General features: G+C 39.1%; 1 protein-coding gene across 1 annotated transcript in view; it reads right to left on the bottom strand.

Moving 5' to 3' along the window:
• arrdc2.L (arrestin domain containing 2 L homeolog) overlaps nucleotides 1–21,130 on the bottom strand; it is a 29,644-nt gene extending 8,514 nt beyond the window's left edge. Inside the window, exon 1 of the mRNA XM_018244876.2 lies at nucleotides 20,580–21,130. Coding sequence (XP_018100365.1) covers nucleotides 20,580–20,892 — 313 coding nt within the window. The 5' untranslated portion in view covers nucleotides 20,893–21,130. The remainder of the gene's footprint in view (nucleotides 1–20,579) is intronic.
• Nucleotides 21,131–25,646: the final 4,516 nt, after the last annotated feature.

The following is a 25,646-nucleotide window of genomic DNA, read 5'->3' on the forward strand; positions in this document are numbered from 1 at the left end:
TTACCAAGATTCCCTTTTAGACAGTGATGTGTAACCTCAAAATATTAATTAAATGTTAAATCTTAATTACATATTGCTGTTTGGGTCGCAAAGCGGTCTTCCTCACTGAAAAAAAGTTTAAGGGCTCTTACACATGAGCGTTTTTACCTGCGCTCCCCTGCGTTCCGTTTTTCGGCGTTCAGCCGCAGGGGAGCGCAGGAATAGACGCATTTAATTATTTCAAATGGGGCTGTACTCACACAGGCGCATGTAGGCGCCGAACGCAGGAAAAATGCAGCATGTTGCGTCTCAACCTGCGTTTGGCGCCTACATGCGCCTGTGTGAGTACAGCCCCATTTGAAATCATTAAATGCGTCTATTACTGCGCTCCCCTGCGGCTGAACGCCGAAAAACGGAACGCAGGGGAGCGCAGGTAAAAACGCTCATGTGTAAGAGCCCTAAGAAACCCTAATTTTGAAGGAGAAGTAAAGCCTAACTAAAGAAGTAGGCTAGAAATGTTGTACATTATGTTTTGGGTTTATGTACCAGCCCACAGCAACTACAGCCCTTTAGCAGGGAAGATCCGTGTCTCCAAAGATTCCCCAGTAGCTCCCCATCTTCTTTTCTGCTGATTCACTGCACATGCTCTGTGCTGCTGTCACTTACTGAACTTAGGGACCCACTCACAATATACAGTACACATAGAATAGAAATGTCACAAAATAAGGCTGATTAGTAATTAATACATATAATTATTACATGGCAGCACAGAAACCAGTGAAACTAGCACCAGAATTTAATAATGAGCCCTGTAGCATTAGCTTTTATTATAGGCCAACCTAATTTTCTGCTTGATAATTTGCAACAACCCCTAAGCTTAGCTGCTCAGAGCCCATGTGAGTGTCGCAGACACTTTCCAAGTTAGTGACCCCCTGTGACAAGTTTGAAGTCCTAGGTCATTGCTACTATTGAGAAGGTGAAACTTTAGGCTGGTGCAATAAGTCCAGTATATAAAATATGGCATTTTTAGCCATATTAATTTTTAGGGTTTAGTTCTCCTTTAAGGACAGAGCAATAGATTTATCAATATTTTGGATGGAAGCATTCACAGTTCTGCAATTTGGGGAACTGCACATGGTCCAGGCCACGGAAGGACTGGGAGTAACAAGCAGCCCTGGCAAAAAAAAATCAAAGCAGCCCATGTATAAAGTGCAACATTGGCAGCCAGGCACCCCCCAAGTTAAAAAATAACATTGGTGGCCAAGGTTTTTGGATAAGGGATCTTTCAGTAATTTGGATCACCATACCTTGAGTCTACTAAAAAAAAAATAAACATTGAATTAACCCAGTAGGATTATTTTGCCACTAATAAAGATTTATGCAACTTAGTTCCATCCAGTAAAAAGTATTTAAAAAAGTATTTTATTTGCTTAAAGGAAAACTATACCCCCAAAATGAATACTTAAGCAACAGATAGTTTATATCAAATTGAATGACATATTAAAGAATCTTACCAAACTGGAATATATATTTACATAAATATTGCCCTTTTACATCTCTTGTCTTGAACCACCATTTCGTGACTCTATCTGTGCTGCCTCAGAGATCAGCTGACCAGAAATACTACAACTCTAACTGTAACAGGAAGAAGTGAGGAAGCAAAAGGCAGAACTCTGTCTGTTAATTGGCTCATGTGACCTTTCATGTGGTTTGTATGTGTGCACTGTGAATCTTACGATCTCAGGGGGCGGCCCTTATTTTTTAAAATGGCAATTTTCTATTTATGATTACCCAATGGCACATACTACTAAAAAAGTATATTATTATGATAATGGTTCATTTACATGAAGCAGGGTTTTACACATGAGCTGTTTTACTCAGTATCTTTTAATAGAGACCTACATTGTTTGGGGGGTATAGTTTTCCTTTAATGTACACTGTCATTGTAAGCTTTCTATATAATGGGCATCTTGATACGGGATCCCATACCTGTCCACATTATACAACTTTGTGTTAAGAAGTGTCTCAATACAGTTATATGAGTCTATATCTTAAAATAAATTCCTTATTGGGGAACTCCACAAAAACATAACTTATGCTTTTTGAAAAGTAAACATAGTTTCAAGCAACTTTGCAATATACATCAATGAAAAAATGTGCAGACTTTTTAATGATTTTTTCATAGTTTCTGACAGTTCCCTAAGCCTGCATGTATTCATACTTTTTAAGGAAACAGGTAACTGTGATGGGTATATTTGGGGTTTCTTTGTTATGTGGGCCTCTTTATCAAATTTTGGTCTGGAAGCCAGAGTTCCCCTTTAATAATTATTAATGTGGACGTCACTGCTTTTAGTGTTGGCTGTCTTTGATCATGCTATGTAAACACATCATGGCATATGTAAAAAAAAAACCCAGAGCAGTGCAATATATGTAGATAGATAGATTGTAAGCTCTTCGGTACCATATCCCAGTTATGTATAGAATCAATTAAGCATACATTTTTGTTTATAGTATAATTTATAGCTGTACCCCTGTTTGTGTTTATGCCTTGTAAAGCACAGTGTACACTTGTGGTGCTATATAAATAAATACATACATACATACATACATACAATCTATGGCATTGGCACAATGGTACTTTTATGTCGGTGCTGTAGATACTTTGTTGGATACTTTGTTTAACAGAAGTGAATTAGTATTGATCCTCCCAGTAAATCCGCTTCCCAGCCTAAACCAAACACACCACCTAGTGCCCATATAAAGGAAGTAAAGTAACTTCCTGTTAAGACAAAAACAAATGATTCTGACATTTATTTTGGCACAAATAAAATTCCAGCGATATCCTCTCACCACTGGTCAACGTCAGTTCCCTAATGTATAAATCAGTCTTGTATTGTGGGAAAGAACTGACCTCTGCCTTTAATGCTTGTAGGTCATTCCAGTTCGAACAAGCTAGAAAAATATCCACACACAAACAACATGGCACAGGGATATGCAATTTTAAAGAAAAAAATAAATAAAAATAATGGTGCCCAGTAACATTTAGTAATGTTTTCAGGATTGGTGTTTTGATTAGTAGTGCCCACTAGTTGTCTCACAATGACAAATGTGAAGTCAGACTAAAGACCAGAGAAACCAAAACACATCCAGTGACTTCCAAGGCAGATAAACAGGCTGCTGTGGGCAAAAGGAGCAATGATTAGACAATACTGTACACAGAGTAGTTTAGTAAATTCTCTTATTGGACTAACGTTTTAAATGCTGTGTTGCAGGGGTAACAAAAAATGGAAGTCAACAGCACGAAGGACCAATAATCATATATATCAGGGGCTCGCACACACTCACTCTGGGCCTCCGACTCCCTCCTCCAACTTCAGAGGCCCCGATCCTACTCCTCCAACTTCATGGCCCCCTCACCCCCAACCAGAGTGTATATCAGTCAGGATGGGGAGAGTCCAGTCTGACCCTGAATAGGGTATGGATTGATGGAAGGAGATGGTAATAATTCCACTTTACAAGCACCATCACCATCTTGGAAAGTGCCTGCGACACTCACATGCTCAGTGGGCTCTGAGCAGCTGTTGAGAAGCTAAGCTTAAAAATTAGGTTGTCCTGTAATATAAGCTGATGATACAGGGCTGATTATTTAATTATGATGTTAGTTGTACTGGTTTCTGTGCTGCCATGTAGTAATTATCTCTTAATTACTAATCAGCTTTGTAGTGTGATATTTATATTCTATGTGTACTGTATATTTTTTTTTTTTTTTTTTTTGTAAGATTTTCTTTATTAACTTTTTCACTTTTTATACATAGAAGAAAGAAACTAAAGAAAACACAAAAAGGAAGAGAAAAGAAAGATGGGCTTCCCAGATCACAGTCTCATTTAAAGTGTAATTGGCTGGTAATTCAACAATGTCTCATTTTATCCGTTACCCGGATCAGTTAGCGCATCGTCCAGCCAGCGATCCCATATTTTCCCGAACTTTTCGGGGCAACCCCGGGCCAGGTATATCAATTTTTGTTTTGGAAGCATGTCGTCAATGAGTTTTTTCCAGAACTTCAAGGTGGGCGGCTCCATAGATTTCCATGTCAGGAGTATTGCCTTTCTGGCATAGTGGAGTAACTGATGGAGGCACAACCTGTCTCCTGACGGAAGACTCAAATCTCCAATGTGCCCCAATAAACAAAATTCAGGGGTCCGGATGTTAGGTAAGCCCAAAGAGGAGACCATAAAAGTAAGTATTGAAGTCCAGAAGCGTTGTATCTTAGGGCATTCCCAGAACACATGCAAATAATTGCCTTGTTCAGCATTACATTTAAAACATACATCCGGATATCCTTGATATATTTGTGCCAACCTGTGCGGAGTATAATAAACTCGATTCAGAAATTTTGTGTGAATGTATCTATCCCTTATTGAAATGTTTATTTCAGGGGTCTGCTCCAGTATTTCCCTCCAAGATCCCTCATCTATATCGGGAACATCTTGGGCCCATTTACCCTTAATATGCCCTATTGGATCGAAGTCCCCCTGCTGGAGGATGGCATAGAACCAACTGACAGGTTTAGAGAGCTCAGGCCTGCGCAAGTAGCGTTCAATAGTGGATTCTGCCACGTTCACAGGTTCCATGGCAAATTGGGCCACGAACACATGTCTGAGCTGCAGATACCTGAACAGCATACTGTTCTGTAAATCAAATTCCTGTTTCAGTTGAGCAAACTGTTTGATGTGCTCAGAGGACACTATGTCCTTAAGATATTTAACCCCTGCATTAGCCCAAACACTTACATCTGGGATAGCCCTGAACTGGGCAAGGTTCTTATTGCCCCACAATGGGGTCCATTTGGACCATTTGCCTCCCTTCCTGTACTCTGCAATTACCGTTTTAGAAAATATGTGCAGCACTGATTTCATATTGGGGGTTAAGGGGTACAGCGATGTGAGCCCTCTGTGAAGTTGATTGGCCAGAGCTTCAAAAGAGGAGATCACCGCTGCGTCCAGTACAGTCGCTTGATTATTAGGATCAGGGTTAAGCCACCACCAGGCATAGACCAGCTGACTAGCATAAAAGTATAATTGAAAATTGGGAAGCGCTAGGCCTCCTTTAGTCACCGGGGCTTGCAGCATTTGCAGAGAAATGCGAGGTCCTTCCCCAGCCCACACCACATTTCTGACACAAGCATCTAGCTCTTTGAACCACCTTCTGCTAGGTATAACAGGCGCATTATGAAATGCGTAGAGAAATTTTGGCAGGAAAATCATTTTTATTAAATTAACGCGGCCTGGGAGGGATAACGGGAGGTTAATCCAGTTCTGAGCTTTCTGTTTTAGGGCTCTCACTACCGGGGAAAGGTTTAATTCCATGTATTGTGTACTGTATATTTTGAGTTGGTCCCTAATCTCAGTAAGTGACAGCAGCACAGAGCATGTGCAGTGAATTAGCAGAAAAGAAGATGGGGAGATACTTGGGCATCTTTGAGGGGCACAAATCTTCACTGCTAAAGGGCTGTGGTTGCCTTGGGCTGTACAGAAGCCCAAAATATAATGCAACATTTCTAGCCTACTGCTTTAGTTATCTTTTAATCTTTTGTCCATTTTTTTATTAGTGAAGAGAAAGAGGACTGATTCGTTCATTACTACAGAAATTGCACGATGGCGGATATCCATTGTGTTAAATAATATTCACTATGGCATCAGTAGCATTGGTTCGAACTGGCGTTTTGTCCCCTAGAAGAAATACACATGCAGAGAACACACAGATCCTTTTCAAGTAAAAGGTTGAACCTGATAGATTTGGTTCTTTTTTCAACATTTTCTACCATGTATTTGTGACCAGTTACAGACACACAAGGAAATACAATATACAACGCACTAACGGAAAATGGAAAATGTTTTATAAACCCCATTATTCTCACAAATGGATGGCTACTTTTTCCACTTTTTTCATGTGGGTGTAAGCTCTTTTGGGCAAAGCCCTCTTTATATGTTGTATTTGTTACTGGTTATTGCTTTTTTTTTGTATGCAATCTGTATGTTCATTGTATACACCCATTTATTGCACCAGTAACATAACTAGAGGGGGACGGGCCCTGGCGCGGGATGTGCAGCCAGGCCCCCCACCCCCGTCCATACAATATTTTCTGCGCTGAATCCAGTGGCGCACGAGCTGCCGAGTGGCCCTGAGGGGGTGCGGGCCCTGGCCCAATTGTACCCGCTGCTCCCCCGTTAGTTACGCCACTGCTTTGCGCAGTGCTGCAAAATATGGTGGTGCTTTATAAATGCATGTTAACAATGATAATTATAATCTTAATTGCCATGCCCATCAACATTATTATCAATGTTATATGCATTTATACATGCACTTTTGTCTGGCAAAATAAATATTGGGTTTATATCACCTGTACCTGGTCACTGCACAGCATTTTATGTCTTATTAAACCAGCCTTAGCTTACCAGTAAATATAGATCAAATTGCTCAGTGCCCAATAAGCAATTTATTAATAATTTGAACTGACAAGCTGGACATGCATTGCTGTAACAACATCGGGCAGGGCCCCTGCAAAAAAATATTCAAGGGGGCCGGCCACACTTCCACTTAACCAGCTCTACCCAACTCCAGCCTCCAGCCCCGCCCCAACCAACCTGCTGGAGCACACGTGCCTCTGCTATTGCAGATAGTGGGCACGCAAATTTCCAGTACTTGGCTACCAAGAAAGCTGATTCCACAGTCTTGGTCCTCCTTATAACTAGCCCTCCCGCGACCGCAGGGTCTGCTTCCTCCACGGTTATGCCACTGTGGTCATTCCAGTAAAAACTTTTCAAATACATTTGCCTATCTGCATCCAAACAACACATACTGTATAGTGAGTTTTTTAAACAATAGCCCACCCATATTCCAAGTTAGTATGAAATATATAATTATTCAGTTAATGGACACACAGTCAGAGAACACCAATTGTCAAAATGCCCCTGTCAACCTGTTACTGCTCATGGTCTGCTAGTGTGAAATACTCTCTCCATTAATTTCTATGGGATTTTTAAAAGCGTATTTATCAAATGGTGAACTTTCACCTTTTGATAAATAAACCTTTAAAAATCCCACAGAAATAAATGGAGAGATGCGGTATTTCACGCTAGCAGACTGTGGTGCTCTAAATTCACTCTTTAATAAATATACCCTATGATGTTTAACAATGAGTCAAATGCTTAGGCATATTTGTGGGGATGCCCATCTGTCACTGCTGTGTGTCAAACAGGGAGCTTTGTGGTGATTGTCAGACAGTGGCAGTTAAAATGTCTCTTGTGACATTTTCCTTATCTTAATTCCTACACATCAGGGGGGATTAAGTCAAGATGTGCACTCAATCACTTACACTGTAACATGAGGTGATTTCCTCTACACCTACCCAGTACCTGCATTTTTTGGAAGGTATCCATGGGTATTTACTGCAGGAATCTAGCATGCAGAATTTGAGTTTTTAGGTTATGGTTTAGCAAGCCCAGTCTGCTTCAGGCAACAGAGGACTTGAAAATCCAAAAGTAGTAAAGTATGGAATGCTACATTTGTGCAACAATGTATTCAGAAGAGAAAATACAAATCCAAGTAAAGTTTATCTCGTATTCCTGTTCCTTTATGGATAAAGTACAGGAATAGGACCTATTTTCTAGAATGCATGGGACCTCGTTTCCAGATAAGGGATATTTTTGTAATGTGGTATGTGGATCACCATTCATTCAGCTAAAATCATTTATTCATTATATATGATATATATATATATTTTCAGTGACCCGATATTTCACATATCTGGGATATCAGTCCAGCTCGGACTCTCAACAGCAAATTCTTGCGCACTTTTGTGCAAATTTTATTATAAAAAAAAACATATGTAGAGTGATGGATGGCTCTGAGAAAATAATCATCCGTGTAAATAACATTTTTATGCTTTCTAAAAATGTGTTGAAAGCTCTTGTATCTGGTAGAAAAGTGATTGAATGTTGACAAAAAAATAGTTACATATTTGTTTGAATAGCACCTGATGTTGCAAAGAAAATAAAACATGTTTGCAGTGCTGGATTATAAATTCCTTCCTTGGCAATACCTGGAATGAGTTTGTACTATCTTCTCTCTATCTATCTGTGTGCTTAATGTGGGTACTCTGGTCTCCTATTACATACACTAAAAACAAAGGTTAAGTGGCCATCTGATAAAAACTGGTTAAAGGGATTGTTGACTTACCAAACACTTTTTTTCAGTTTAGTTGTTTTCAAATTGTTCTCCAGAAATAAAGACTTTTTTAAATTGCTTTCCATTTTATTTATTTAATGTATTTATTTATTTATATAATTTTAATATAATTTGCCCAAAAATAGAAATTTAATGATTAGTTTTGCTGTCCCTGGAGTTTCAGTCTGGCAGCTGTGACCCAAGTGCAGTCTGAACTGTTTTGCTACATTCGTTGATACATTTCTCAGCAGCATCTGTGGGAATATTAGCAACTATTGTATCAATTATAACAAGGCCATACTAAAATAACGAACTGCTCCAGACTGTAGTCCACCCTAGCCGCTTCACAGTCGCTATATATATTTTTATTAAAAGCCCCATACTTGGAGCGGAGTCCGGACTGAGAATTAAAATAGGCCCTGGCATTTCAGGTACACAGAGGCCCAATCAGCCCACACAGAGGCCCAAACAGCCCCCCCCCCCACCAGCCCACTAAATACTGACTTTCTATGGGACCTTATAGCAGCCCCTCTGGCATTTGCCAGAACCCACAGATTGCCAGTCCGGGCCTGCTTGGAGCTTGGATGTAACCAGATTGCAGGTAAGATGAAAAAGGAATCATGCACTTTTACAGGGATTGGTAACTGAATATAGTTTATTTGTAAACTTTACACTTTAATATTAGAAAAACAGTCAAAAATAGAAAGGAATTTGAAAAGTCTTTATTTCTGGTAAACTATCTAAAAATAACTAAAGAAGGTGAATAACCCCTTTAATACTACTTGAAAAGATCCAATGCCTGTTAAATTGTTTTAAAGGAGAAGGTACCCCCCAGCAATTATAAATGGCTACCTGAGCCATATAATCAAATAATGAACATATATTTTAGCATTGCTTAGAATTACATTATCTTTCATTATGCCAAAAAAATAGGTTTTGGGACGGCAGACTACTTTTATTGTACTGTATGCCCAGCTTTAAATTGTAAGCTACACTGGGGCAGTGACTACTCGCATATCACTGGGAGGGGTGGCAAAAGTGAATCCAATCACAAGCTTAATCCCCAGGTTGGCACTCCTTTTATGGAAAACATGCCCAGAAAAACTCTTAACGCAGCACCAAGCCACCATCATATTTACCTTTACCAGCTATCCCTCGTTATACGGGTCTTGCAAAGATGCAATAAAGTAAAATTTTCAGATACACTAGTGCACATGTGCAAGTCTAAGGGGCAGATTTACTAAAGGTTGTCCTTTAACCAGTAGCTGCTCCAAGGCAAGATCAAAAGAACAACCATATGAAGTCTCACTGGATCAGTATTGCAATAAGTGAATCACTAAAACCACATTCAATCCTTCATTAAAACTATTTAATGTATATGCCAGTATAGTGGCGGCAGACAAAAAAACTCCATAGCTTTCACTATACTAAAAAAAAATGTTGATTTTTGTAATCTGAATGGATGCCCTCATGGTTTCCACTACTGGGAAACATGATGGGCATAACAAAACATTTTTAAAATGTCAATGTTAGGAAAATGTTAAAAAGAGAAAAGCATTATTTGGAGCAGCGAGCAGTTCAAGTTGTATCATAGTTAATGTGATCCTGAGTTTCAGAAAAATCAGAGACCACTTTGGATAAGAAGTTTTTGAAACCTAGAATTTTTTTTTTTATTTACTAAGTTTACATTTTTTTAGTCTTTGTACTATTGAACTCAGTAATAGCTGCCACCTGTCGTGTGGGGAATGATAGTTTAAAGTATTTCTTCTTTTCATAACATACAGTACAGAGAGGAGCATAAATATAGTGTCCTAACCAAAGGTCAAAACTGCAGTGAGTTCTGTATTAGCCTTTTATGGTCTCTGAATTATTTTACTGAACCTATCTGGCTTTGCCGTCTTGGAGTCATGAATATGAATTGAATATAAAAATGAATTGTTGACCCCTCTAAGTTAAATTGAAAAGGCCTCGGATGTTTGTTTTTTTTGCCTTCCTTTGGATCAACTAGCAAAGGCAGCTTTCATTTAGACAAAATGTTTGTATTTTTTTTTCAACCTCAGTTACAATGTTAGGACCCATGCATTTTTTTACAAGTTACACAAACACAAAATAATTGGCCAAGTCTGGGTAATGCTTTACACATACACTAGCTCAACCCTAACACATAACATATAGACCATTATTTTGCTATTGACACAGAATAAACCCTGGAGTCACTTGCTACATTGCACGTAGCATATTATCAGTCTCCACCAGGCAACAGAAGTCACCAATACTAAACTAAGTACATAAGAAATGGAGATATGCTTATCTGGATACATTAAGGACATGAGCTACTGATAAGATTTCTTAAAGTCATCTGCATTGGAAATAAAGGGAATCCAGCATCAACATTAGTAAAAAAAACAGTGCAACTTTTTGTGCATGACACAGAAAAAATGGGCTGAAGGATCCAAAACCCATTGAAGCATGTAGACTCTGCTCTTCTGGGGAAACTTACTATTTTCCTTTAAAGCAACTGTTCAGTGTAAAAATAAAACTGGGTCAATAGGCTGTGCAAAAAAAAATTGAGTACAGTTAGTTAGGCAAAATTGTAATCTATAAAGACTGGAGAAAAGACTAGAGTAGATCAAAAGCAAACTAACGTAAAGCAAATGATTTGTACCATGTGGCCCCCATTCTAGTTCTATCAGGTTAGAGAGCTGCAAAGGAGAAAGTAGTGTTCTGACTATTACATTAGACATCCATTTACTCCAACTTTTATACATTACATTTATGCATAACCAGCTGTATTGAAAACATTTTTTATTTTGCACAGCCTATCTTTTTACAGATGCTGCTCCATTCAGCTTTAATAGCATCACTGTGGTTGGGCAGTGATGTTTAGCAAAAAGGCCTGGGTCCAGTCAGTATTTCAATTCATCCCGCAGGTGTTCTGTTGGGTTGATGTTGGGGATCTCTGCAGACCTGTCAAGGTCATATATTCACATCACAGCAATTCAATTCTGTACCAACCTCATTTTGTGCATGGGTTCATTATTGCATTATTGCGTTGAAACAGAAAAAGGATGTCTTCAAACAGTTGTCATAAAGTAGGAAGCACATAATTGTCAGGAATGCCATATGTGGGAGCTGGGGGAATGCTCCCAGCTCCCTTAATAAAATGATACTGACACTAAAAAAGTACATTTTAAAAAATGTATGTATAATAAAAGTTACCTATAGGTCATGATGATCGTTTTTTGCTGAGAGGTTTGTTTTTGTAAGTAATTGTTAGTTGAAGTTTCTAAACCTGACTGTTTTGCCAACCTGACTGTCCCATCTCAGCCTGTCAGTTAGAGTTTCTAATGGTAACGGACTCCTGCTGCACAAATATGGCAGCCCCCTTATACAGGAACATGGGGCATCAGGCAGGTAATGTAAAAGCATTGTGCAAATACTTTATGGCAAAGTTATAAGTATCTTTCAAAGGCAATATTATAAAAGATATAAAAACAGTTTAATTTCTGGTGTCAGTATCTTTCTAACTTAGGCATTCCCCCAGCTCCCATATATGTGTGTAATTATAAACAATATATACTTCTGAATGCAAACATTTAGGCACCACTTGCCAAATTGCATATTCACTTAATTTTGCATGTGTTAACTACTTTCACTGAGACTTATCAATCTCATTATGTTTATTAGAGGAAAGTGTATATATATATATATATATATATATATATATATATATATATATATATATATATATATATATATATATATATATATATATATATATATATACACAGTTCAAAATGGACCAGCACTATACTATACTTTGACCGTGCACCCACCATTGACCAGCGTACGAGTGCAGGTACTTTCTGAATTATTATTATTATATATATATATATATATATATATATACTGTTCCACAGTGCCCACACTCTAATGCAGATAAAGGCCAGAGTTGCACGATCAATATGTTGTATACCTGAAGAAGCAGGATCAGCACAATCTGTATTTTGATGAAAAAGTGATTATTTATTCCATAGAAAGAAGCATTATATATTCGGATAAAATGCTTCTTTCTATGTAATAAATAATCACTTTTTCATCACAATACAGAGTGTGCTGATCCTGCTTATTCATATATATATATATATATATATATATATATATATATATATATATATATATATATATATATACACCAACTTGGCAAGAAATGTTTATTCGAGCCTGTTTGAAGAAGTATTTTCCACACGACTGCAGAGAGTGTTGTTCAGGATTCGGGGAAGGCCCTAACTGTTTATGGACTGGGGAATGATATCAGAGGAATGTTTTTCCTGCAGACAGTTTTTCCTTTATTGGCCTCTTGGGTGTATGAAAGTATGAGCAGGCAGTTCAGCAAAATATGTTTACTTTGTGAGGCCTTGAAAGAGCCATAATCATATGCAGAGGTACAGCGTGTATGTGTGTTTATACGGAGTATAGTAGCTGCTGTATGCAGGGATGTACGCATCAACACTGGTCCCAAAGGCGGAAGATTATTCTCCTATGTAAACATGTATTACAATGCCAATCTCAGCTTTAAAATGCGTCTGAAGAAGTTTCATGAAAGAAAGTATGAACAGTTAGATAGCACAGGATAATGTATAGAACATTAATTTGTTTGCTTTGTTGTGCTGTCCTTGCTGAAATGTAAACATAGCCTTTTCACACATACACACGCGCGCGTGTGTGTGTGTGTGTTTAAAATCAGATACATGTAAATGTATATATAGATTTAAAATGTATAATATATTGTCTGTATTTTCTGTCAGGAAATATAATATTTATTTCTGGAAGGACACAGGAGGTGTCAAGATTAGAGATCTGGATCAATGGTAACCTTACATACAGAAAACAAAATCTTCACTATGCATGGCCTGGTCTGTTTATTTATGTTCAACCCAGACAAGTTCAATATTTATATTCCCTTTCTCATTATGTAATATGCAGGTGTACATGTATTTCTTACTTGTACTGGACAACTGAATAACAAACAAACATACACTCATTCAGGTTATCTGAAATATATGATTGTGCAGAAAGTATGGCACGTGTAATTCGAAATTTTTGCCATGAGAGGGCAGCAGTTTACATGCATTTTCCTTTTTTGCCTTAGTAGATATGCATTATAAATCTAATGGCCAATCATTCTTAAAGTTTGTCAGGGGCACGTTCAGGCCCAAATATTCTGGGGTGCATACTCATTTCTGCCTCGTATATAAAATCAAAGCAAATAAAGAAATGGAAAAAAGACATTAAAAAATCTGGTTAGAAGTACAGACCAGAGCTGTCCTCTGTACAAGGAACTAAAGTCTGCTGCCACTGTTGTGACTTGCACCTTTGGATAATGTAATATTTAAGGGGAAGGAGGGGGGGCGCTTGTGTTCCTCCCCCTCCCACCCCACATGGTGGTGGCCACGTGTTTCTCATTTTGTGTGGAAGGCAGGGTGCCACATGCAAAAACATGGCACACTGGGGTCATTTATAACACTGGACAAATTTGCACCTGGACAGTAACCCATAGCAACCAATCAGATTATTGCTTTCAGTGTTCACAGTAACACATAGCTTCAAATCAGATTATTGCTTTCAGTGTTCAACCTACAGCTGGCTGAATAAAGCTAATTGCTGATTGGTTGCTATGGGTTACTGTCCAGGTGCAAATTTGCCCAGTGTTCATAAATGAACCCCAATGTGTCAGTTTTTTGCATTTTGCAATCTGTCTTCCACAAATGTAAATTAACCCTATGATGTCAAAGCAATGACTAATGTTTCTCCCTTCTTAGTAAATTGAAAACATATAATTTCACATCGGGTTTAATGGAAAAAAACCCTGGCTTCCATTCCAATCCATTTTAAATTACCCTGATACCTGTAAACATCAAGGGGGTTATTCATTAAACTCCGAATGCAAAAATCACGAAAAATCTGTGATTTTTTTTTTTATAAAATCAGACTTTTTAAAAATCAGGAATTTTTCGGAATTTATTAAACCGCGAGGATAGAAAAGTCCAAATCTGAAAATTCGGCATCTCAGCAGACCTGTCGAGGTTGCATATAAATGAATGGGAGAAGTCCCAATATTTTTTGATGTGCGCTGGGTTTCGTGCAATACCCCGAAGTTTTTGGAGTTATCGGGTAAAATTTTGTGAAAATCGGATGAAAAAATCGCGAAAATCAGATTTTTTTTAACGTAAAGCAAATTTTCGGGAAAATGTAAATAAGCAGAAAAAACCCTAGCATATTTGATCGGAGTTTGTAGCAGAAAATATTGAGACAAATATGGACTTTGATAAATAACCCTCCAAGTATTACCATGTAGCTTTTTAAAAGTTTCTTGCATGTTATAGGCTTTTTGGTTAAACGTAACCATTCAACGGATGGTTCTGTTTATGCTGAATCATACCAGTGAATAAAATCTCTTAACATGCATATATTAGTATAACATATATTGCCCTTGTAAAGCCATTCGTGACTAGCTTTATGATTTTATTCTGTACTGATAAATTACAGCTTTTATTAAACTCTGAAATACTTTTTTCCAAGCATGTGTAAACATTTCCTGATTATGTCTAAAGATACAGTATGCTATGACTTCTCATAAGCTTGAGGGTGGGGACATCTGACCTTGTCGTAGTAATAGCCAGAGAATTAGACATCCTCCTACTGTATATATAGCTCCTATATTCATCAAGCCATTATTTTTGAAATTTTTTTAATAGTTTTTATTGTCCTCTTAAAAGTCTTACAACCCTTGCTCTTTAAAATGGTCATAAATGGTTCTAGTAAATGTTTATTACAGTTAAAACCATTATGAATTGACATTACGGATAGTATGCTTGCTGATTTTAAATAAATTGCTAGAAGCAAAATACACAGGGCTGTATTTATATATAGGCACCGGGCCTGTGACTAGGGTGGCAGCCTATATATCAAATTACATTTGAGGGGTTAGGAGCACATTTTTTGTGCATCTGGGGAGGAAATTACATCATAAGTCGGAAGAGGTTAGTGGCAAACGGCATTTGTCACCTATGATAGATTCCTCCATTGCAGGTGACAAAACATCCAAATAAACCTTTGTATTAAAGTAATCTGAATCTCAGACGGTAAAGAGATTTAAATCATGTAATCAGCGAAAGAAGGTGGGAAATTTGCACAATAGTAAGATTAAAATGCTAGCAGATATTCATATTGACTTCATTACAAAGGTATTTTGGACAGTGGCGTTACTAGAGTGCGAAGGGCCCCCCTACAAAAAAATCTTCATAGGGGCCCAGCGCACTCTGATCCCCAGCCCACTCCACCTGCCAGACTCCCGCCCTGTGCCAACAAGCTCTGCTTCCCCTCCGCAGGTAAGAGAGCGGCTGGGTAAGGGGGGGGTTCTTGTTGGTTATAGAGGAAGCAGACCCAGGGGCGCTCCACCAATGAGACAAGCTGAGCCGCTCGCCTCAGGCGGCAGCGCCAGAGAGGATTCCAGGGGCGGCAAAAAGCCGCTCCTGCACCTTTAAGAGCCGAATTTCCGGGTTTTAAACCGGAAATTCGGCTGCGCTATTGCGAGAGAGCGCTATTGCGAGAGAGCGCAATTGCGCTCTCCGCATTCGTGTTCCTGCCTCCCGTCCCGACAGGTAAGTCGGTGCGGGGGGGCGGCATTGCAGGAGCTGAGCAGAAACGGCGCTGAGCAGACCCCCATAGTCCGGGGCCCCCTGTTCCCCAGGCCCCCCTGCGACTGTGGATCTGCCTCCTCTACAGTTTCACCACTGATTTTGGACATTTTGTCACCTGAGTTGGAGGAGATTTAGCGCAGGTGATTAAATGTCCATTGTACCATCACCATTAGGGTAGAACTAAACAAGCGTTTTCGATTCGATCCGACTTGCTCCGAAAAAATGCAGGCGTCAAGTCGGTTTGCGCCGGAAATAAGGTAAGAGAAAGAAATGTCGGATGACACGGCAGCATGCAGTGTCTGAATCCAACAGTCGTGTTGTTTTGTGTCGAATGAACATTGTGACTTCATCCGACATTTCTATCTCTTACCTTATTTCCGGCGCATCCAACTTGACACTTGCACGTCGGATAGGACCGAAAACGCTTGTTTAGTTGTACCCTTAGGATTTTTGCTGCTGAAGCAACAGTTGCTAGGTCTTGCAACTACTAGAGGGATCTTGTTTGTATTTGAGAGAATACAGCAAAGCTCAAATGTTTGATTCTTCAAAAAAATGATATATATACGGAGTTAGTAAAAGTAAAAAAAGATTTATTAGGATATGAGAGATAAAAGGCCTAACGTGTTTAGTGCCTACTGGGGTACTCACTCATCCGAATAAATTTTTTTTTTACTTTTACTAACTCAGTATATATAATTTTTTTGAAGAAGCTCACAGGGTTTTTTTTCCTAGAAAAATTTTAGTTTTTGCCCCAAATATCCTGACCAGAAAAAATAACAAAAATAGCAAAATTATTTAAAACATATAAAATAAGACATTTTCTTCTGCTTATCAATCAATGCTGCTTTTGACCCCCTATACATCCTAGGCCCTCCCTCAGCAGTTGCAAGGTCTTTTTCTCTATAGTTATTTCCCAAATTATTTTTCTTGAAACCTTTCAGATCCTTGTACACCATAACTCTAGTCACAAGTTGATTTCACCCCCACTTTTTTTCTGACTCCTGATACTATATATTTGCTGATTACCAAACACAAAGTGCAGGGAAGAGGTGGAGTGAGTACGGACATCATCCATCGGCTTGATAAGACATTATAAGGGAAAAGAGACTGCTGGCAGAACATAAAGAAAAAACACAGCTTCTACAATTATTTTGATGGGCCCTGTTATACAGGGTCCTATGAGACTCTCCTTTCTCTGTAAGTTAGTGTAACGTATAAAATAAAGGTAGCACCAAATCTAGCAACTCAAAGGACCCAATAAAATATTTACAGGTGCCTACAGTAAGGGTGGTATATAAGAGGGAGCAACATCTGTCTATTTTTGATATATATATATATTTGTTTCACGTGTGACAGGGAACAAAATGGTATGGAACTGATACAGACCCCTGTGTAACTCATAATATTGTCTACATATTGAACCAATAAAAATATTTTATATATTACCAAGCTAAATCAGCCATAGAGAGCATTTTTATTGAGCATCACAGGCATTGAATTTACTGGGTCAAGGCATTAGGAAACTACACTGCAACTTCATGGAGCCCAGGAATGTAAAAAAACTGTGGGGCCCAATGATGTATGTTTCAATGTATGTTTGTGAAACAGGTCACCTTTACAAAGTTTTACATGGCTCTAAATGATTTGGCTCTTGAACAACTATACAGAAGATGTTCAGGGGCCAGAGTATAATAAAATGATCATCATCCAAGGAGCTCCTGGACAGTCTGGGAGAACCTGAAAATCTTTTGGAGGGCCACATTGGGCTTGCAGATATGTCAAGTTGAACTGCCCTCATTTAGAGCACTGTGCATGTGCTATGTTTCTCATTCAGTGACTAATGTAGGTCAGTTAACAGTGGCTATAGAGCAGAGGTCAGCTTCCTCTATAGCCACTTTACTCACAGAAAATTTGTGTGCCTGCTGCCTGTGCAAAACCACAGTGAAGATTAATTTGTGAGGGGCTTAAAGGAAAACTATACCCACTAACAATGCATGTCTCAATAAAAAGATATTGCATAAAACAGCTCATATGTAAAACCATGCTTCATGCAAATAAACCTTTTTCATAATAATATACTTTTTAGTAGTATGTGCCATTGGGTAATCATAAATAGAAAATTGCCATTTTAAAAAATAAGGACAGCCCCCTGGGATCATACGATTCACTGTGCACTTAAACATAGCAACAAACCATACTTGTTAGGTCGCATGAGCCAATTAACAGACAGAGTTTTGTCTTTTGCTTCAACACTTCTTCCTGTTACCGTTAGTTGAAGTATTTCTGGTCAGGTGATCTCTGAGGCAGCACACAGACCATCACGAAATGGTGGTTCAAGGCAAGAGACAATTGGACAATATTTACTTAAATATATAGACCAGTTTGGTAAGATTCTTTAATATGTCACTTAATATGATATAAACTATATGTTGCGTAAGTATTCATTTTGGGGGTATAGTTTTCCTTTAATGTGGCACTTCATTAATTTTCTAACTTGCTGCAGTACTTTTTTTTAAACAAAATTATATTTAATTCAAGACAACAGTAACACAACATGTGAGCAAATATACAATGTTTACAAATAGATCTGTTAGTTGTGATTTTGCGCTATCATCTGTGGGACATATGTACAATCTGACTCCTCCTTCTGTGACACATAAAATGCTGTAGGATGTATTACTTATTTTATTTATTATATATATAGTGACAAATTTCCACAGCCCTTTACAGAGATTATACTTTCACATCAGTCCCTGCCTCAGTGGTTTACAATCTAAGGTCCCTCTCACATGCACACACTATGGACGGTTTTATCAGGAGCTAGTTAACTTACTTGTATGTTTTTGGAGTGTGAAAGGAAACCGGAGTACCTGGAGGAAGCCAATGCAGACATGGAGAGAATGTATTTAATTAAATAATCCTTGCAGATATTGCCCAAGTTGGAATCAAACTCAAGACCCAAGTGTCAGAAAGCAGGGGTACAACCCATTGAGCCACAATATTATGAATAATTATAATGATAACAAGATTATAAATTACTTGTAATGATTGCTAATAAGCCATTGTTGCACGGGTGCGCTGTTGCCATGAGGAAATTTAGAGACTTCAGGTGGCTAATCTCTGCTTCAGTTACCAGGGACGCCAAAAAGCCACCCCAGGTAAGTTTAAGGGGTTATTTATTAAGGATAGAGTTTTAGAGTTATGTGAGTTTTTTTTATGCCTCGAATAAACTCACAAATGAATCTGATTTCTGATTTATGAAAAAACCTCAAATGTAAAAAAACTTCAATCAGTGTAGTCAGGGTGAAAAACTGTAATACTCAAATTGATTTGAGTTTTCAGCTGAAAAAAACTTGAATAGCTCAAACTAATTGCTTTTTCGTGCAAAACCCACCGAAAAAAACTTGAACATCACGAAGGCTACAAACATCTTCAAATGGTTAAAAGGATGTCTGCCATTGACTTCTATATGACCTCGACAGGTTTTTGCTGGAGTATTTTCTGATTCAAGCTATATCCAGCTTCGGGGTATAATATAGCTCAAAAATTCTAGTTTTTAAATTTTTTTAAAAAAAGTTTTGACTGAAAAATACCCATGAAAACGCAACTCTTTTGGGTTAAAATCAACTCGATCTTTGATAAATAACTCCCTAAGTGTCGAAATTCCAGTTTTTAATGCTGCCCCACTCTGGCGATAATAAAGTAAGCATAGTGACATGATTACACTTTACAAGTACATTATAGACAAATACCTTTTACCCATAAAGTGGATCACCGTACCAGAGGCCACCCCTTTAGACTAGAAGAAAAGAACTTTCATTTGAAGCAACGTAGGGGGTTCTTCACAGTGAGGACAGTGAGGTTGTGGAATGCACTGCCGGGTGATGTTGTGATGGCTGATTCAGTTAATGCCTTTAAGAATGGCTTGGAGGATTTTTTGGACAGACATAATATCAAAGGCTATTGTGATACTAAGCTCTATTGTTTATATAATTTATGTAAAAGTATGGAGGGGTGTGTATGGATGCTGGGTTTTCATTTGGAGGGGTTGAACTTGATGGACTGTCTTTTTTCAACCCAGATTTAATTATGTAACTATGTAGTGCAGCACTATGTTCAGGATCAACACTGCTTGTGTACTCACAAATGGTTACAAAATGTATTTATTAATGTTTTGGATTGGGGGCTCAGTAGGAACAACACATAAGATTTAACGCAATGCTTCACGGCCGACGGCAAATGTTTGTGTGTCCTGTTCCTGATTTTTATTGCAATACTAATTTGCCTGGGTATAAGGTGATGGTTAGAAATGGTAGGCTAATTGACAGCATGTCTTTAAAGGGCAATGCCACACATCATCTTGTCTGTGCATGTATCTCTCTGAATATAAAAAAAAGCAGAGGACTGGTTCTATAATATCCAATATGGTAAGCCACACAGACAAATCTACATCTGTTTGAGATAACCCCTGGAGCTTTGTGGGATCACCCACAGATATATTATAAAAGTAGCCTGTGCTAGTTATACCACACCACACCTGTTTGCCCATGCAAAGCCAAATACTATTATTCACAAGGTTTTTTTTTTACTTTTGTGCAGACAGAAAAGTTATTTGCAATTAAAAACTGGAAATTCCAAATGATAGACATTTAACGGTATACAATAAATACCTCTGATTAGACGCTCGCGCCTCCGTAGATAGGTCTCGTATGAAGTGAAATCGCTGTAGACAGTGTTCATGCCAACACTACGACTCTCCAGCCAGTGAACTGTTGCCAGCCCCCTGCCACACACCTCTAGGGCAGACACCCGTAGTTCCTTGCACAGCTCCAACACCACTTTGCCTTCCACCAGTTCCCCAGCACTGTACACCCCATGCATACGGGGGCTCAAGTCCAAGCGGAAATTGGTTATTTTTCTAAGGTGCATTATGATTCCAAGAACCATTGAGAGTGGATTTGCCTTTAAGTAAATATGACACATGCACAGTGTGAGGGGCTCAGCCCTCAGTGACACATCTGCTCTGAGCCATCTTCCTTCAAGACGTGGAATGTCTGCAATAATGTGCTTCCTACAGCCATCTCTTCTCCCAGTCTGTTAAATGTTAGCACACAATTGCCATTCCTGTTCTCCCATTTCCCAGCAGCCCCCCTCTTGCTCTAGAAACCAACAGCTGCTGTCACGGTTTATAAGGCGAAGGCGTTACAAGTCCCCTGGCTCTGAGCAACAACTGACAGAAGGGAATATAAGCACTAGCCCCTCCCCATAGTAGGTGGGTCGTGCATTACACACCCCCTGTATCCTTTAAAGGGAAACTGGCCTTTTTTGTTGTTTTTTAAAAAATATCACTGAATCCAGGGCTGGAACTAGGGGTAGACAGAAGAAGCACATGCCTAGGATGCAGGGAAGACATGTGTGCTTAGAATATTCACTTACTCTTTAATAAAAGAAAATGTTAATTCCATTTAATTGTCTGCCCCAAGCCCCTCTGGACATCATTGGTTTGCACCCTGATTGAGGTCCGTGATCTCTGTAGAAACGCCAGGGAATGTCCACCTGCACTGTCTTTAACTTTAAAAAGTCCCAGGGTAGTTACTTTATTCTCTGCTGTTGATTGAGAAAAAAGTCCTTCAGCCTTTAGGAATACTACTACTGGTTATTTCATAGCTGTAAGTGGCTATGTTCAAATAAAGGGGCCCGGTGATTGCTTAGTCTCTGTTTTCCACCAAAAGCATTATTTGCACAGTGCTAGGGAGGAAATGGTCTCTCATGCACCTTATCTATGCTTTAACATGACAGTCTGGGGAGGGGGCCTGGGGTAAGCACCCTGCAATCGTTATCTGTGTCTTTCAGCATTAAGTACAATAACAGGCTGCAGGAGAGGGGATCAAGGAAGGATCATGACAAGCTCCCATCGGCATAATCCCAGGGGAGCTGAGGAAAAAGCTCTGCACTCCCAGTGTCAGTTCCAATGTTAGTTGTAGTATACTGCAGTATAAACTATGTGACAGGCTGGGGGAAAACACAGTCCTGAACTGAGACCCCGGCCTAGTAGAGCTTAATTTAAAATAGATGTGCCCTATAGAACTATTACTCCTATCACCCCCTATAGAACTAGTACTGCTGTATACAGTTAAAATGTGAAACTTTCTGCCAGTCATATCTGTGTACTGCTCCGTTGCCCTTCCATATATGATGCAGGGCTTTATTTTTTATTATTTTTTATGTTACATTTAATGGATGCAATAAAATCACAGCTTTAATTTTGTCCCTTAATTTCCACTTGGAAATCTTTAACTGTCAACTCCTTTTGATGTCATTTATTTTAGGCGGCAAGTAGGATGAGCAGCAAGAAATGGCAGCACTGATGTGATTGTTGGTGAAGCCAGTGTGGCCGTGGCTTTCTCTGACTGGCTGCTGGAGCAGAAATGTACTGCAGGAGGGGGTGGTTATCTGAATCTGGATGTTTTTATAGTAAATTGGGACTGCAAGGGGGGCCTCTGATTGAAGTGCTTGCTTTGGGTGCTAAAACACTTTGGCCTGGCCCGAACTGAATCATATTATCCTTATAGCATAGGGTTTTGTAACAGTCTATACAGGTAAAAAGGGTCATTAATGGACAATCAGAGCTCCTCTGGTTTAGGGTAGGGGCACACTGGGCGATTCGGGGAGATTTAGTCGCCTGGCAACTAATCGCCTCGTCTTTGTGGCGACCAATCTCCCTGAACGCCTTCCCTCTGCCTTGCGCCAGCTAAAATGAAAAATCGCCTGCGCTACAGCACTTCATATTCCGAAGTCGCCGGAAGTTTCCTCATGAGGCAACTTTGGGCAACTTTGGAAAACGCAGGAGATTTTTCATTTTATCCGGTGCAAGGCAGAGGGAAGGCATTCAGGGAGATTGGTCGCCGCAAAGACGAGGCGATTAGTCGCCAGACAAATCTCCCCAAATCGTCCAGTGTGCCCCTAACCTTAGGTGAAGCTGCCCCAGGCTGACTGGAAGCATAATCAAGCTGGCCACACAACAGTTGTCATTATCATCAAAAGATATCAATGTATCCAAAGAAGCAAACAAGCACAATCTGATGTCAACCACCGCCCAAAGAGGAAGAGAACTTGCATTTGTAACATAAAGGTGCCATGAAATATAAGACACAAAAATGACTCTTGTTTTTATCTTATACTGATTGACAACGTAGTAACTTATTAAATCTCCTCCCGTGATTAAAGATTGTTATTCTAATGTCAAGGGATATGTTTATTTTCTTAGTGAACTTGTTGTACCGTGTTAGCCAGTCACAGGGCAAAAAAAAAAATAACAAAAAGGTGGTACAAAGTTGATACCTTTATTGGCTAACTGAGATAATGATATACAGTATTCAGCTTGAAAAAGGAACTAAAATGTTCTGAAAGCTTGCTATGATTATCTCAGTTAGCCAATAAAGGTATCACCTTTATACCACCTTTTTGTTATTTTTTTCTAGTCTTAGTGAATATTTATTGGTGTACAGCACTGCTGCTCAATAAGTCAGAGCTATAAGTAAAGGTTATAAGGGATAAGGTATAGGGATGAGTGAACAGTTTCACTACAAAAATAATGGTTTAGTCAGAAAATTCTTCACTCACATCACAACACTTCGCCAGGCATAGATTCGCCAGGACAACGCTAATTCACTAAAATCCAAAGTTGCATCAAAGTCAACGAACACTGGAGAAGTTGCGCTACCATTACTGTGGCAAGCGAAGTTGCACTAGCGTTGCCTCATTTGCATACGGCGGGAAGTTAAATGGACATATATGTTGCAGCAAATACATTACATTACACAAGCCCAGGAAACCTTAATAAAATAAATTAGATTTGTTTTATTGCCCTACACATGAGCCCAGTGTATAGTTTATGTGCCATATGTTAGGAAATGTAGGGGGGAAGCCGGTTACCCCCCAAAAAAGTACACTCTTTTTCAGCCTATCACCCTGAAAATGGAAAAGATGCTAGAGTTTTTTGGGACTTAGAAAAATTTTCAACTATTTTTTTTAGGAAGTCCTATCTACTCTATTGCACTTCACCTGGTCTGAGGTGCCGAAGGCAAGTCTGGCGCAAGAGGTAACGTTCAGTAAAATCTGCATCTTAGTGAATTTGCATAGTTACGTCCATTCGCCACAGCGCAAATTCGCCAGGCATTAGGGAGCGAAGTACCAATAAAGTCTATCTCCTTCGCTAGCGAAGTTACCTCATCGACTGTTAGTAAATCGGCGAAGTACCGAAATGACATCAAACTGGTGAATCCTCACCCATCTTAGTCACTTCGCCCTTTAGTAAATTTGCCCCATGGTCTGTTGCACTGGAGAAAAATATGCATATACCTTTATTATCCACCCCTTGCCTTCACATCAGCCAATGGAGTGAGAGCCTGATTTGGAAAATTTTTGGCCTGAGCAACTAGGAGAAAGGATAAAGGAAAATAAATTACCAACATCATAGCCTTTTTTTCCCTTTGAAGAACAGATGTATCATAACAGAAAGGAACTTTTCTTACAAGGTAGGGCAATGTATATTCCATTTCAGGGAATTTTCAGAGCTAAAAATAACTTTTTTTCACCTTCCCATTGAATTTCTGCAAAATTTCACAGTTTCACTAAATTGCATGCAGTTTTGCAAAACAAAATGCAGATGTTCACTCATCACTAGTTTCAGAATAAATACTGATGAATAAATACAATTATGACCCCCCCTAAGTTATAAAAAGTCATTGATGGCCACCCCCCCACATGTTATAAAAAGTCATTGGTGATCAGGGGCCCCCCTGCAAGTAAAAAAAATACTGATGGCCTGGGCCCCCCACAAGTTATTAAAATCAGCTGGTGGACCCTCCTTTAAGTTTAAGCTGGTGAACAGCCCCCCCCCCATTTTTAAAAAATTGTTTGCTAGAGCTAAGGGGGGCCCCGGCCAGGCTTCACTTACTTGATAAGCCAGGCCCCCCTGCTGTCAGCATTCTGCAAGCTTCAGAATAGAAGACTGGAAATCCCATACGTGCATGATTTTTCTGCTATTCAGTTCTCTGTATCCTCATTTGTTGATTAATTTTAAGTCCCGGGAAAAGCTGCATTGGGATTGGATAGGCTGGAGGGGAAGATCCTACTTCACCTATCCAATCCCTGTACAGCTTTACTGGGACTTAAACTTAATTAACCAATGAGGATACAGAGAACTGAAAAGGAGACTGATCATACACACACCGGAGCTCCTGTGCTCTTTTCTGAAGATTTCAGCAGTCTGACAGCAGGGGGGCCCGACTAATAAAGTAAGTGAAGCATGGCCGGACCCCTTATACACAAATACCTGCAAGGCCCGGAACCTCTGTCCCCCCTGTGCCCCCCTGATGGCGGCCCTGCTCCCTACCTTAATATTCCAGTCTCTTATTCAAATCAATGCATGGTTGCTGGGGTAATTTGGACCCTAGCAACCAGACTGCTGAAATTGCAAACTGAAGAGCTGCTGAATAAAAATCGAAATAACTCAAAAACATGTCTCAGAATATCACTCCCTACATCATAATAAGTTAACTCAAAGGTGAACTACCCCTTTAAGTCTAGAAAAGACATTTAAACATGAATTAAACATAATAGGGTTGTTTTGCATCAAATAAAGATTAGCTATATCTTTGTTAAGATAAAGTACAAGGTACTGTTTTATTATTCTAAAGGAAAAAGGAAATACTTTTTAAAAATTTGAATTATTT

This window comes from Xenopus laevis, chromosome 1L (assembly GCF_017654675.1).
Source record: "Xenopus laevis strain J_2021 chromosome 1L, Xenopus_laevis_v10.1, whole genome shotgun sequence".
NCBI classification, from domain to species: Eukaryota; Metazoa; Chordata; class Amphibia; order Anura; family Pipidae; genus Xenopus; species Xenopus laevis.